General features: G+C 54.9%; 1 protein-coding gene across 1 annotated transcript; it reads left to right on the top strand.

Moving 5' to 3' along the window:
* The first annotated feature begins 1180 nt into the window (after positions 1-1180).
* PIK3IP1 (phosphoinositide-3-kinase interacting protein 1) lies at positions 1181-11930 on the top strand. The gene is made up of 6 exons (NM_001075552.2): positions 1181-1414; positions 2345-2461; positions 2549-2668; positions 3542-3736; positions 3832-3910; positions 10351-11930. The coding sequence occupies exons 1-6, from the start codon at positions 1345-1347 to the stop codon at positions 10553-10555; spliced, it is 786 nt and encodes a 261-aa protein (NP_001069020.2). The 5' UTR covers positions 1181-1344; the 3' UTR covers positions 10556-11930.
* Positions 11931-12862: the final 932 nt, after the last annotated feature.

Raw genomic sequence — 12862 nt, 5'->3', positions numbered from 1 at the left:
AGAGCAATTGCACAAACAAAGCCATGTGTCTTATTTGATGGGTGGACGGAACCCAGTGTCACCGAACTTCTACAGAGTCAACTCAATTCATCTCTCTGCCCTTTCCACGTCTGAATCTGAGTGAATTCAGATTCACTTCACATTAGTTGGCTTAACATTAGCTTTCTTCCTTGAGAAAACTTCTGAAACTTACGTAGTAAAGTTTTTTTGTTCCCCTCCTCCCTAAATTACTGCCTGCAAGATGCAAGCCCTCAGATGGAAACCGTCTCCCATTTCTATTTTGAGATTCGCCTGAGTCACAAGGTAGTCTTGGCGAATCACTCTGCTCCATCCCTCAGTTTATTGAGGCTGCCTGGGAACAGGCGCTGCCAGCCAGACAGGAAGAGGGCCGTGTTGCCTAACTCCAAAAGGTTTCAGGCGTATGGATGTGGTGAGGTTTAATAATGGATATAAATTGCTGCAGATGGATTTCCCACAGGGTGGGGGTGGGGAAAGGGCAACCATTTTCCTTAACTTCCTCTATATGAATTCATGGCTGGTAGAGAGGCCAGGCTATTAAACACAGCTGAGCAAATGTCCCAATGTCTGCAGGACATATTTTTCCAACTAAAGAGACCCCTAGTGGGCTCCTACTATATATGACGCTCCCAAGCCCCAAAGAGAAGCAAAAGAATGTGACTGATATGACTCTGGCAAAGTTACACTGTTTAAAAAAAAAGAGAGAGTCAGTGTTTATAAACATGTATAAACCACAAGGCCCTTTTCTTTTTTTCAAGAACGGGTATAAAGAGCTGCTTCCACCTGGATTCTCTTATCTGTGTCCCATCCAGTCTTGAGTTCCTCCAAGTTGTGTAGCAAACATGTTCTCCCTAAGTGGTTCTGCCTTACTGACTATAATTCCAAACTCGCTGAGCCCCCAACCCCTAGAGATGCCTCTTGACAAAATTATTCTTTATGTACTCACACAAATGTAAACAGAAGAGATGAAAGGCTCCGGGGATGCAGCCAGTGCATGTCTCAAGCTGAACCACTGCTAAGCACGACCTGAACTTTTCTGCCTCTCTCCGCTTGGCTGAGTTCCTCTCTTGACTCAGGGCAGAGTGATGAGCATGGCATAGGAGGCTTAGGACCCAGGGGGCGCCTTTCAGCCGGAAAAATAAAAAAACCACCTCGCTGCAGCAAGCTTGCTGGAAGCTCCCAGTTCTAAAGAGAGGCTGTTTACCAGAAGCACATAACAAGAGCAGGTCTGACTGCAAGGCTGGGAACGGGAGGCAGAGCCGCCGCTTAGGGGGACCCCGGCTGGACTCTGGTTGGTCAGTCACCTGCAGGATGAAGGAGGTGAGGATGCTGTTGGCCTGGGTGCGAACAATCCTCGTCAGCAACATGCTCCTGGCAGAAGCCTATGGATCTGGAGGTGAGATTACAATCTTTCCTTTCTGCAGCAACTTAATGAAGCAGAAAGGGTGATGCTTCCTATTTTCCAAGCAGGACCAGGACAGGAAACGGAGCTTGTAGCAGCTTCCTGTTGTCCCATGAAAGCTTTGTTGGTTTTGTTTTTTTCTTTCTCCTTTCCCTGCCCGGAGCTTGCAGCTCCATCTTTGCCATTAAGAACAAAGGCAAGTAAGCACTTTCTCTTTTCTTTTTCTTGCCGGTGGCTCACGAGTGGATGGAACTTGGAGGTTCACCTCCCCCACTCCTAAGTCCTGTTCTTTTCGGGGGCTTTGCAGGTTGTCTCCAGAGCACTTGCCCTCCTTACCCAGCCCCTTCCTGCGGCCCTCCTGCTGAGGGGAGTGGGAGTTTGGAGTCACATCCAGGCAGCAATTAGGCAGGTTCCCTCCATTTGAGGCTCTCTTTTGCCTGACTGGATATAAAGGCCTTTGTAGGATTCTCTTGGGAGGGAATGCTGCCTGTGAAAGTGTGGCCTCATCCACGGAGACAAGAACACCAGAGTTTATATAACATAGAATGACAACACACGGATGGATTTGGGGTCCTGCCGCCCCCTGACCCAAAACTCCCACCGTCTCCACAGACGGTCCTGAACCCAGGGCTCCCCCGCACCTTCCTCCAAAGTGGTCACAAGTTCCAGAGCAACAACCCCTTGCACTTGTGCAGTGCTTTCCGGCTTAAAAAAGAAAAGAAAAAAGCCAACACTGAGCAGAGGGGGCCGGGCACCGGCTAGGGGCTCTTCACTCGCCCGCCCTCCCTTCTCTTTCCGGCCTCACTACAGCCCAGCGAGGCAGGCGGGGTTTTCCACGTGAGGGCAGGGTCTCCCAGGAGGGGTGGGCCCGGGCTCCCCTGTCCGCCACTCAGTGTCCTGTCGGGGGGCTCCTCTTCCTCATAGGCTGCTTCTGGGATAACGGCCACCTGTACCGGGCAGATCAGCCCTCCCCCGCGCCGGGCCACAGCTGCCTTAACTGGCTGGACGCGCAGAGCGGCCTGGCATTTGCCCCAGAGTCGGGTGAGTGCCCGTCCCGGACGGCGGGCGGGCGGGCGGGCGGAGGCCGTGTTCCAACCCCGACCCATGGTGCCTTCTCTCCCCTCTCAGGCGCCGGCAACCACAGCTACTGCCGGAACCCGGACCAGGACCCACGCGGGCCCTGGTGCTACGTCAGCGGCGAGGCTGGAGCTCCCGAGAAGCGACCTTGCCAGGACCTGCGCTGCCCAGGTACCCAGACCCCGCGCCCAGGGCTTCCCAGGAGCTGTCGCAACACCCGCCGCGCACGTGCGGCCGCGCGACACCGGCCGGCCCCGCCCCGCCCCGCCCCGTCCGATTGGCCAGGGCTGTCTCCAGGCCGCGGGACCCGAAGCTCATTGGCCGGCGCCGCCGCCCGGAATGAGCTCATTCTCCGCGAGCTCCTAGTAAACAACTGTGGGCGGCTAGGCCCCGCCCCTCGGCCGAGCTCCGCGCCGGGAACGCCGCTGGGGGAGCCCCGGAGAAGTGTGTTGTTGGTCCACGCCCTTAGCTCGCCCCTCGGTGTTTATGGGCCGGTTTGTGTAGTTTCTGCTGTGTGCTAGGCACTCTTTCACAGCCCCCCTGCACCCAGTTTGGAGGATCTAAGATTAAAGAGAAGTTCAGCGACTTACCAAAGGCAGTGGCAGGGTCCAGATTTGAATCCAAGTTTCTTAGACTCTAGAGTCCAGCTTATGGCTCCCAGGGCAGCAAGGACGATTCTCTAGGATTAAATGGGATATGTTAGCATGTAACATAGGGATTGGCATAAAGCGTGGGCTCAGCAAATGCGAGCTGTTTAGAGGAGTTACGCATTGCCTCTTGGCATAGAGGGGGTACCCCTGGAGGTGAGCTGAGCTGGGCCTTGGAAGACGGTAAGAATTTGAAAATATGAAGACATGGGAGGCAGGTGAGGCCCATTCTCACAGCCTTCTTTGTCTTGTTCCAGCTGTGGTCCAGCCTTCAGGCCAGATCTTGCCCCTAGGTCTTGATTTCAGTGTGTACAGCGCATTCTAAGGTGGGCCCACTCAGCTTCCCCCAAACTCAGGCCACTCTCTGATGAGAGCTGTTTTCCCACTTCACCTCCAGATACCACTTCCCAGGGCCTGCCAACCTCTGCAACAGAAACTGAGGAGGCCCCTGAAGTGCCAGGGGGAGATGAGGTGTTTGCTCCTGCCAACGCCCTGCCTGCCCGGAGCGAGGCTGCAGCTGTGCAGCCAGTGATTGGGATCAGCCAACGAGTGCGGGTGAACTCCAAGGAGAAGAAGGACCTGGGAACACTGGGTATGACTGCCCGCCTCTGTCCTTGTGAAATTCAAGGAGAAATATTTGATTATCTGGGGTGGAGCTAATGGAACCTTGTGTCCTGTCCTTGGCAGGCTACGTGCTGGGCATCACCATGATGGTGATCATCGTCGTCATTGGAGCTGGAATTGTCCTTGGCTACACCTACAAGAGGTCAGTAGCTTCTTTTCTGGGCTCGGTGAGAGAGGAGAGGAAGGTACACAAAGTCAAACCAGACTCCTCTGTGGCATTCTTACTTGTAAAGGAAGTGAGGTCTTGGATGCAGAGACTTGGTTCTAGTTTTCACCAGGTGGCCTTGGACAAACCCTCTTCTTTGGTGCATTTACTTATCACCCAGAAAGCATGATGAGGTAGGGATTCTTATTCCCCGTTGTACAGGTGAGGAGGCCTTCATCAGAAGGGTGAAGTAACCTGCTCAAGGTTATACTGCCTGGGAGTGGCTGGAGTCACATCCAGCTCTCTTGACACCGACATTCCCTGCTGTCTGGTGTGGAAGCATGTCTGCTGTGGAACTGGGTGGCCTTTCAGAAATGAGGCTGGGCTCTCATTGCAGGGACTGGGAGATTGAATTCTGTGAGTTATAAAAATCTGCTCCTAGAAAAGGTTCCCAGCCACTGCTTTTGCAGTTGGGGCTTGAATGTCCTGAGCTATAAGCAGTGGGATCTCCTCTAGGACAGGAGGAAGGAAGCGAGTTGGAGTGCATGATGATAATCAAGTTGTGCCCTGGTTGACTCTGGGAAGATTATTTGCAAAACGTTGGGCAAAAATCAGGGTATTTGACTTCCATTCCTGAGTATCTGTGATATTTCTTTTCTGTGGTCTGGGAAGGCTTCCTATAAGGGAAGTAATGTAGTGGCCTGCGTTTTCCAGTGGTGAGGACCACAGCCCCAGTGGGACACCCAGTATTAAATAAAATCGAGTTGTCTCTAGAGTGATGCAGTCAGTCTCATTTTACAGATGGAAAAGGGGACATATTGGTAAGAATAATAACAGTGAAAGCAGCAGTATTTCTGAAGGCCAGGTACTGCTTCAAATGATATGTGTGCTTTAACTCAGTCCTCACAATCAGCCCTGATAAGGCCAATGATATTTACAGATAAGGAAACTGAGACTTGTTTGAGGTCACACACTAGCATTCGGTGGAGCTCAGTCTCAGTCCTGCCAGTGACTAGCAATCTGTGTGACTTCGGGCAGGGTGGTTCTGTTTCCTACTCCAGGGCACGGCTGTCGCTGAGACTCTTGACTGCCTGGCCCAAAGAAAGAGATCAGTAAACCATAGCTGTTTTTCTTTTCTGTAAAATGTGGGCACACTGCACTTGTGCTCTCCAGGCTCCATTGCTTCTCTGATCTTCTGTGATTCAGGAAGCACAGGTTCAGAGAGGGGGGAAGTGTTGACCTGAGAGGGTCTCCTTTCCCCTAGCATAAGGTCGCTGCCCTCAGCACGACAGTGGATGGGGCAGGTTTAGGGGCACCTGTTTGTCATTTCAGGGAGTTAGGGGGAATGATGGGGAGGCCCTGGTTACAGTTCGCAGCTCAGACCCAAACCGTGTTGGCTGAGTCTAGCTGTTGAAATATTTCCTCTTCAGCCACTGGATAGCACTGGGCTTGCCTCCGGTCTTGTGACAGTGTCCAGGCCTCCAGGTGCTTGAACTGACTGCTAAACGTCCTTAATCGCGAGCTCAGTTCTCAGGCCGGAGGAGGAAGCCACGCCTTTTGCTTCTAGATCTGCTCCTCTAGGCTGTCATGGGAGCGCCCTGAGAGCCTATATTTACTTTCCTGTAATCTCAGGGCGAGGCACCGAGTCACCAGACTTCTAACCACGGGACCACCCCTTTCCTCAGCAAAAGTGCCCCAAGCACAGCCCACAGGAAACGGCTTGTGGGCTGGAGGCAAGCGCTCAGCCCCCTCTCTCCCCAGTCACAGAACAGTGTCCTGGAAGTACTGTGGAGCACACGTCCTTCCACTTCTCTGCACCTCCTTGTCTCCTCTGTTCCATGGAGCTGTGCCCCCTCTTCATGCACACCCATGCCCACCCCAGGTTACCCTTAACTGTTACATGGAGACAGCAGAACACCAGTCAGGTTAAATAACCACCACAGCCACTTAGACTTTCTTAAGACCCACTTGAGTGTCCTTCCCTGACGATTGCACCAAAGCCGCAGGACCACACTAGAAGGACCACTTTTACACCATTTCACAGCGAGGAGCTGAGACCGAGAGGAGTTCAGCGGTGTGTCCAAGCTACACGGCCAATAAGGATTGCCAGTGTCTCCCAGAAGTCCAGCAAGGCTCAGGAGCTTCATGCCAATTTGCTTTGGAGTGCATAAGACAGTGCAGGCTTCCCAGCTGGCTCAGTGGTAAAGAATCCTTCTGCCAATGCACGAGACCCAAGTTCAGTCTCTGGGTTGGGAAGATCCCCTGGAGGAGGAAACGGCAAAGTATTCTTGCCTGGGAAATCTCATGCACTGAGGAGCCTGGCAGGCTGTAGTCTATGGGATTGCAGAAGAGTTAGACACGACTGGGTGAACACGCACAGAACCTTTCAAAATAAAACAGAAACTTTCAAACTATAACAGCTGGGCTTAAAAGTGAAAAGAACAAGGATCTGGTTCTGGAACTGTGAGCAGTTCTGGGTGTGACACTGGACAAGTCATTTACCTTCTCTGCTTCCCTCATGTGTAAAATAGCACGGGGGCAGGTTAGCGATGAGCTGCCCAGCTCAAACGTTTCCTAAAGACAGTATTACTTGCTGGGCCACAGGCAGTACTAGGTTCAGATCCCAAATCCGCCCTCTGCGTGAATAAATGGTGGAGCCTCTCCACTTCTGCTGTCCTGTCCCTGAAACAGAGATCCTAATAGATGCCGCATAGGTCTGTTGTGACGATCAAATGAGTGTAGTCTGGGCAGACAGTTGGTGTTCCTGACCTTGGCTGCCTTGAAGAACTTGTCCTGAGCAGCAGTGTGGCACAGCGCCACTTCTGACGGGGACGAGAGCAGTGGCTCAGAGTTACGCAATAATTTGAGGCAACCTGTGATGCCTAAAGGAGGTCCTGGGTGCCTCTATCACCCAGCAGGCGGATGTCAGATAAAGACAGCAGCTCCGTGCACTCCTGCTTTCTGGCCAGCCCGGCCACCAGGCCTGACCCTGGAGCAGTCAGGATAGAATTCCTGCGAGCCCTGAACCCTTCCAAGGGCCAGGAGGCTAATGGGAGGGAGTTTTCCCCTGGCTGGGAGGGGCGGGCAGGCACCAGGCTTCCTCTCAGGGGAGGAAGGGAGGCAGGTGGGAGCGGGTAAGGGCTCAGCCTGGTGGGCTCTATCCTGGTTTTCTGGTTCAGGTGGCCAGCCTGCAGCTCACTGCCCCGAGCGCAGTGTCTGTGCTCTGGCTCTGATTAAAAGGCAGGGGGAAAACTGTCAGTCAACGCTTCAGCCCGCCCAGGAGAGGAACTGAGTTAGTGAATGAGTCTTTTGTTCTTTCTTGGCTGTCAGACAACAGCCTGGATGTCCCCCCACCTCATAGGTGTGAGAAGGGGCTGAGCTGCCTGACGGTCAGTACAGCCATGCTGGTGGCCTCTCTGAGACCCCAGAAGGAGCTGGGGGCTGCCTTGGCACCTCTAGGACTCACAGGCGCCGTTAGCAGGAGGCATGTGGGGCTGAGTGTGTTTTGAGGCTTCTAAATGGAAGAGACTGCCATCCAGACTTGTCCCGGCACCTGCTCCTTGCGTTTACCCTTGGCTGAGCTTCAAGCCCAGCTCTGCCCCATTAATCCACATTGATTTTTCTCCCCCCCGAGACTTGTGTATGACGTAGCCTGACCATTATCAACAGCCCGGCTGACCACAGCCAGATGCTTGGTAAAGGAGGCAGCTGAGGAAAGCCTCAGTTTCTTCGGCTGTAAAATGTGGATGACACGCAGTGCTGGGTGGAAATGAGACAAAAATAACGCACGTATAAAGGGTGCGGCATCCAGCCGGTGCATAGGTGGCCCTTCTCAGGGTGGAAGGTGGGAAGGCCACTTCCTGGCACCTTAGTGGGTCCTTGGAAAGCATGAGTTCCTGCTTTCCTTCTTCCTCCAGCCCCTTAGGTTTTGAAATGCGGGCCTTGGCACAAGGCTCTGGGCACATACTCTGCTGCTTTTGTAAATGGCCTTTGGTTCTCTGCTGGCTTGTTTGCGGGCTCCCTCTTGTTCAGTCGCTCAGTCGTGTGTCTTTGCGACCCTGTGGACTGCAGCACACCAGGCCTCCCTGTCCTTCACTATCTCCCAAAGTTTGCTCAAACTCATGTCCGTTGAGTCAGTGATGCCATCCAACCATCTCATCTTCTGTCACTCCCTCCTCCTCCTGCCCTCAATCTTTCCCAGCATCGGGCTTTCCCAACGAGTTGGCTCTTCACATTAGGTGGCCACAGTATTGGGGCTTCAGCATCAGTCCTTCCAATGAATATTCAGGGTTGATTTCCTTTGACTGACTGTTTTGATTTCCTTGCAGTCCAAGGGACTCTTCCTTAATAGAATTAAATCCAGACTTTCCAAGTTTCTCCTGACGTGGGCAGACTGTAGTTTTCTGTTGTATGCCAGAGGTAGAGGTGTTCTCTTCTGTGTGGCAGTAGCCGTGACCAAGAAGTGCCCAGAGGCAGAGCGAACCTTGGGCCATGAGTGGGGGTGCGCTTGCTCCAGGCAGCCGTGTCCCCGTGGCCCTCCTCAGCCCCTCCAGGGGCTCGGGGAGCTCCTCTGCTGTGGCTTGGGGAGCCCGATGCGGATGGACAGGAGCTGCAAGGCTTACATGCAGAGACTTGGCCACCCAGGGCTAGTCGGGGGCATGAGCGCACAGGTATGCTGTCTGTGACCCAACAGTGAGGAGCAGGGGTGCGCGGGGCACACGTCATGCTCAGGATCTCACAGGATGTTAGGGGCCCTGGAGGTTCTCAAGTCCGGCTCCCCGTTTTACAGGATGATGAAGCTCAAGGCCTAGAGCGGAGGGCAGTGGTCGGGGTCACATAAACAACACTCACCCTGGCTGTCCAGTAGGAGAGTTCCTGTGGGAACCCAGATTAAGATAACGTTGCCTGGTGAGTCACATCACCTTCAGGGCAAATCGCAACAGCCCCCTGTGAGCTTTATAGCAGTCCCATGGTTTCCGAAATGCTTTCCCATTCAGTAGTCTTGTCTGGAAAATCCCATGGACGGAGGAGCCTGGTAGGCTACAGTCCATGGGGTCGCAAAGATTCAGACACAACTGAGTGACTCCACTTTCACTTTGATCATCATATTTGGAGTCAGGTATCATTCCCATTTCACAGATGATGAAACAAGGCTCCCCAAGGCCGTGTCACACAGCCCAGGCTGGGCTGCTCCAGGGGTGGAGAACTGGTTGATTTAAAGGCAGTTAGGAGGCCCCTGCTCCTTTCCCTCCAGCGCCCTTGTCCTCAGCGTTTGTGACTCTGGAAATCTTTGTCCTTGCACCTCCCTGGGCAATAGCTGTGTCATCCGTCTGCTCTCGGTTGTCTCCCTGGGGACTCTGAGGCAGGCCTGTTTGCCGCACCAGGTCATCCATCAGCTGCTTGCTTCAGGGCCTCTTCAGGATGGGCTCCTTCCGGGAAGATTTCCTCTGACGGCTGAGCCGTGTCTGATTGCTGTGCTAAGGATGCTGACCTGGGTTCTGGTGTGCAATGTGCCAGGCGCACACCACACCCTTTGGCTTGCAGTGGGCGTGGCCGGCCCAGTGGGGTGGACCCGACATGTGCAGCCGAAGACTGGGTGGGTGAGGCCCTGCCCTATCCTTTTTGTGGGGGTGACCCTGATAAGGTCAGAACTTCTCTTGAGCATCAGCCAGAGTCCAACAGACTTGGGCTCGAGCCCACCGTGTCATTTGGAGAGTTCAGCTTCTTTGGACTTACTTCCTCATCTATAAAATGAATGATAACACCTAATTGCTTGGGTTCAGAATGAAGTACGGTAATGCACGTCAAGCCCTCAGCATGGAGTGAGCACTTCATGTGAATAAAATGGGGTTAACACCTCAGCCTGATTGGGTCACGGAGTACCAGGAGAAGGCCTGTGAACACTCAGGGGTCCCATGGTCATTGTGTCCGTTTCCCGTCGACCCAAGCAGCCCGCAGAGGCTCCTTGCCCACTGCGCTTGGAGGGGATGGTCCCTCTTTGTAGCCAGGGCTCACACCTTCCGGGGAGGGGATGGTTCCCATTTCCAGTCAGAGCTCACACCTTCTGAGACTTTTGGATGAGGCATCTCAGAACAGGATGGTCAGGTCAGTTTTCTGGACGGCTTTATGGGTGAGGGCTGAGGGTTTTTCTGGATCCCATGGTGCCTTGGGCTGAAAAAGCAAAACTCTGTTTTGCTTTAAGCGTCTCTTTTGTCCCCACCATCTTCATTAACCCCACTGCAGCTGAGTGAGGGTTGTGCTCCTGTCACCCCCATCTCACAGACGAGGTTTAGGGGCTCCTTGCTGAGTTGAGGTAGTCTGGCAGAACAGCCCTGCCTGGCTGTGACTGCGGCCAGCCCCTGCCGAGCTTCAGGGTGCTGGCCTATGAGCAGACCGTGCGGGAGGCACAGCCCGACTCTTCCCTCTTCTCCTGCCAGGGGCAAGGACCTGAAAGCCCAGCACGAGCAGAAAGTGTGCGAGCGGGAGCTGCAGCGGATCACCCTGCCCTTGTCTGCCTTCACCAACCCCACCTGCGAGATCGTGGATGAGAAGACCGTTGTGGTCCACGCCAGCCAGACTCCAGTCGACCTTCAGGAGGGCAGTGCCCCCCTCATGGGCCAGGCGGGCACTCCAGGAGCCTGAGCCCTGCCACGATGGGCAGGAGCCCATTGCAGACACTGGTGTGGGACTACCTACCCCCCTCCACAGCTGGGAGGATCTACACTTTGTTGTGGTTGAAACCCCCCACTTTTTCTGTTTGAACCCGAAGACAGGAGCAGGTGGCACTGTGGGCTGAGAGCGAGGCTGGGTAGGGTCCTGCCAAGGCTCTCTCTCCATAACCGTGGAGCAGGGTTTTTCCCACGGATGGGGACAGCAGCAGCCCCCACAGCAGCGCTGTGACAGGGGCTTCCTGTGCCCCGGAACCAAACCAGGGATGGACAGGGGGCTCCCCCAGCTCCCCTTTGCTTCATTGTGCAAGGTGGCCTCAGCCTCGGCCTCCCCACGTGCTCGCTGTGGGTCTCAGTGGCGTGTGCTGTTATTCACAGTTCTGGTCACGTAGGTCGAGAGGCGGTGTTTAAAAAACATATTTGGTTTTTTCAGCATTTGGGACGCAGTCCCCTACTGACCATTTCTGAGAAATGGAAACAAGTCTGTATGAAAGTCAGCACTGTGGGTTGAGAACAGGATCTAGGCAGAGGCTGCTGGCAGCGATGTGCCTTGAGGACTGCGGGCCGGGCCCAGGGCCCCAGGGCTCTTTCTGTTCCCAAAGGAGAGGAAGGGCAGAACGGCACTGAACATTCCGCTGAGGAGGGCGAGGGGTCACAGCTGCCTCAGCCCCCAGGACCTGAGCGGGCCCGGGGCACCCCCGACAGCCTCCTCTCAGGGTGCACAGTGACCTCTCTGCATTCCTCAGGGCTGAGACAGCAGCCAGCTGACCTGCAGGAATGATGCTGTGGGCGGGGCCTCGTGAGCTGCTGCTCGGAGGTTAACCCCGGAGACCCGCCTGGAGGTGAGGTGATGGAAGGCTTCAGGACCAGCACCTTCCTGTGGGGAAGCAGGGTGAGGGTCACGACCCCTAACTTGTGAAACAATCACAGACCTATTGGAAGGGACCTTAGGGTTCCTGACGCCTTTTGGACAGAGGGGGCCTGAAGGGTGTGACACTACGGTTTGAAGAGGAAGCTACCGGTACAGTCAGCCTCAAGGCCCAGTCAGCCTCAAGGCCCTGATGGCACACTCCGGGGCCTCAGCAGAGCTAACCTGTCCGCAGAGCTTCCTTCCCAAAGCCCTGCCACCACCCTTCACGGAGGCCGGGTTTGTGGGGCCCTGTCTCTCGGGCAGGCTGTTCCCAGAAGTCACCTGCTGAGGGACCTAGGCCTCGGGGGGTCTCTTGTTGGTCATGATGCAGAGGAGAACATTACCGGTTTCTACTTTTCTATAAAAGCATTTCTGTGTACATGTTTTTATATACCTCATTCTGACACCTGCGAATAAAAGCGCAGGAAATTGCTCTGCATTTGACTCAACGTTAAAAAAAAAAACCCCATACTGCCAAGTTTTTGTGGGGTGTCAGGACACTCCTCCTTAAAAGCTGGGAAGTGTTTGATTACCTTGTCAACACCTGCAGGGCGAGCTCCGCTGTCTGTCCTTCCCTTTGGTCCACACCAGGGGCAACAGCCAGGTGGTTGGAAACTGGAGCGTCATCACCAGGAGAGCCTCTCGGGTCAAAGCTGCAGGAAAGAGGCTGTGCAGCATGGCAGGGGGCAGCCAGTCACTGCAGACCCTCTCCCCCTCAGCATTCTTTAGACGCTAGGGAGGAGCTGGAGACAGGGTTGGGGGATGGGACGGCTGCAGCATCCGAAGCAGGGATGGGTGTGCAGGGGGTGATGGGCTCCCAGGAGCTGCTCTGGGCCGAGGGAGGTCCCCGCAGGGTGACTCCTAGAGCTCTAGCAGAAGCTACCAACGGGAGTTTTTTGGGGGCTTTTTAGCAAGGATTTCACAACAGGTTCTTAGCCTCTAGGAACACCCAGGGCAACCTCTGCCTGTATCCAGTCACCACTCTATACTGCTGCCAGCAAGGGGCACCCTAGCACGTGTTTTTCCAGGAACTAGATCTTGGCCCCGACTCCAGCCAGCTTTGGGAGAAAGCACCTTTGGGTCTGTGGATGCGTGCTGTGCCCAGGATCCCGCGAGCCAGATCGCATCACCTGGCCCAGCTGGCACCCCACAGGCCCCATGTGCGGACGCAAGAAGCAGGTCTCCCCTTGAGCTCTTGGAAGGAGACACCAGGGGCAGGGGTGACGAGCACACACTTCCTCCCTCTGTTAAGGTGGCACCCAGCCCTGCAGAGAGGACTCCGGGACGGCTGGGCAGTGGGAGTGCACGGACGTCGGAGGGCGGGCCTGGGTGGGCCTGAGGGGATGGCGTGGCTGGGAGGCGGCAGGTCAC

The sequence above is a fragment of the Bos taurus genome, chromosome 17 (genome assembly GCF_002263795.3).
Source record: "Bos taurus isolate L1 Dominette 01449 registration number 42190680 breed Hereford chromosome 17, ARS-UCD2.0, whole genome shotgun sequence".
Classification (NCBI taxonomy): Eukaryota; Metazoa; Chordata; class Mammalia; order Artiodactyla; family Bovidae; genus Bos; species Bos taurus.
This window is presented reverse-complemented; position numbering and strand designations above follow the sequence as displayed.

Coding starts and splice junctions, on each gene's coding strand:
- PIK3IP1 (NM_001075552.2), top strand. CDS start 1,345: ATGCTGTTGGCCTGGGTGCGAACAATCCTCGTCAGCAACATGCTCCTG. Junction 1,415..2,344: donor AGAAGCCTATGGATCTGGAG/GTGAGATTACAA, acceptor TCTTCCTCATAG/GCTGCTTCTGGGATAACGGC. Junction 3,911..10,350: donor CTTGGCTACACCTACAAGAG/GTCAGTAGCTTC, acceptor TTCTCCTGCCAG/GGGCAAGGACCTGAAAGCCC.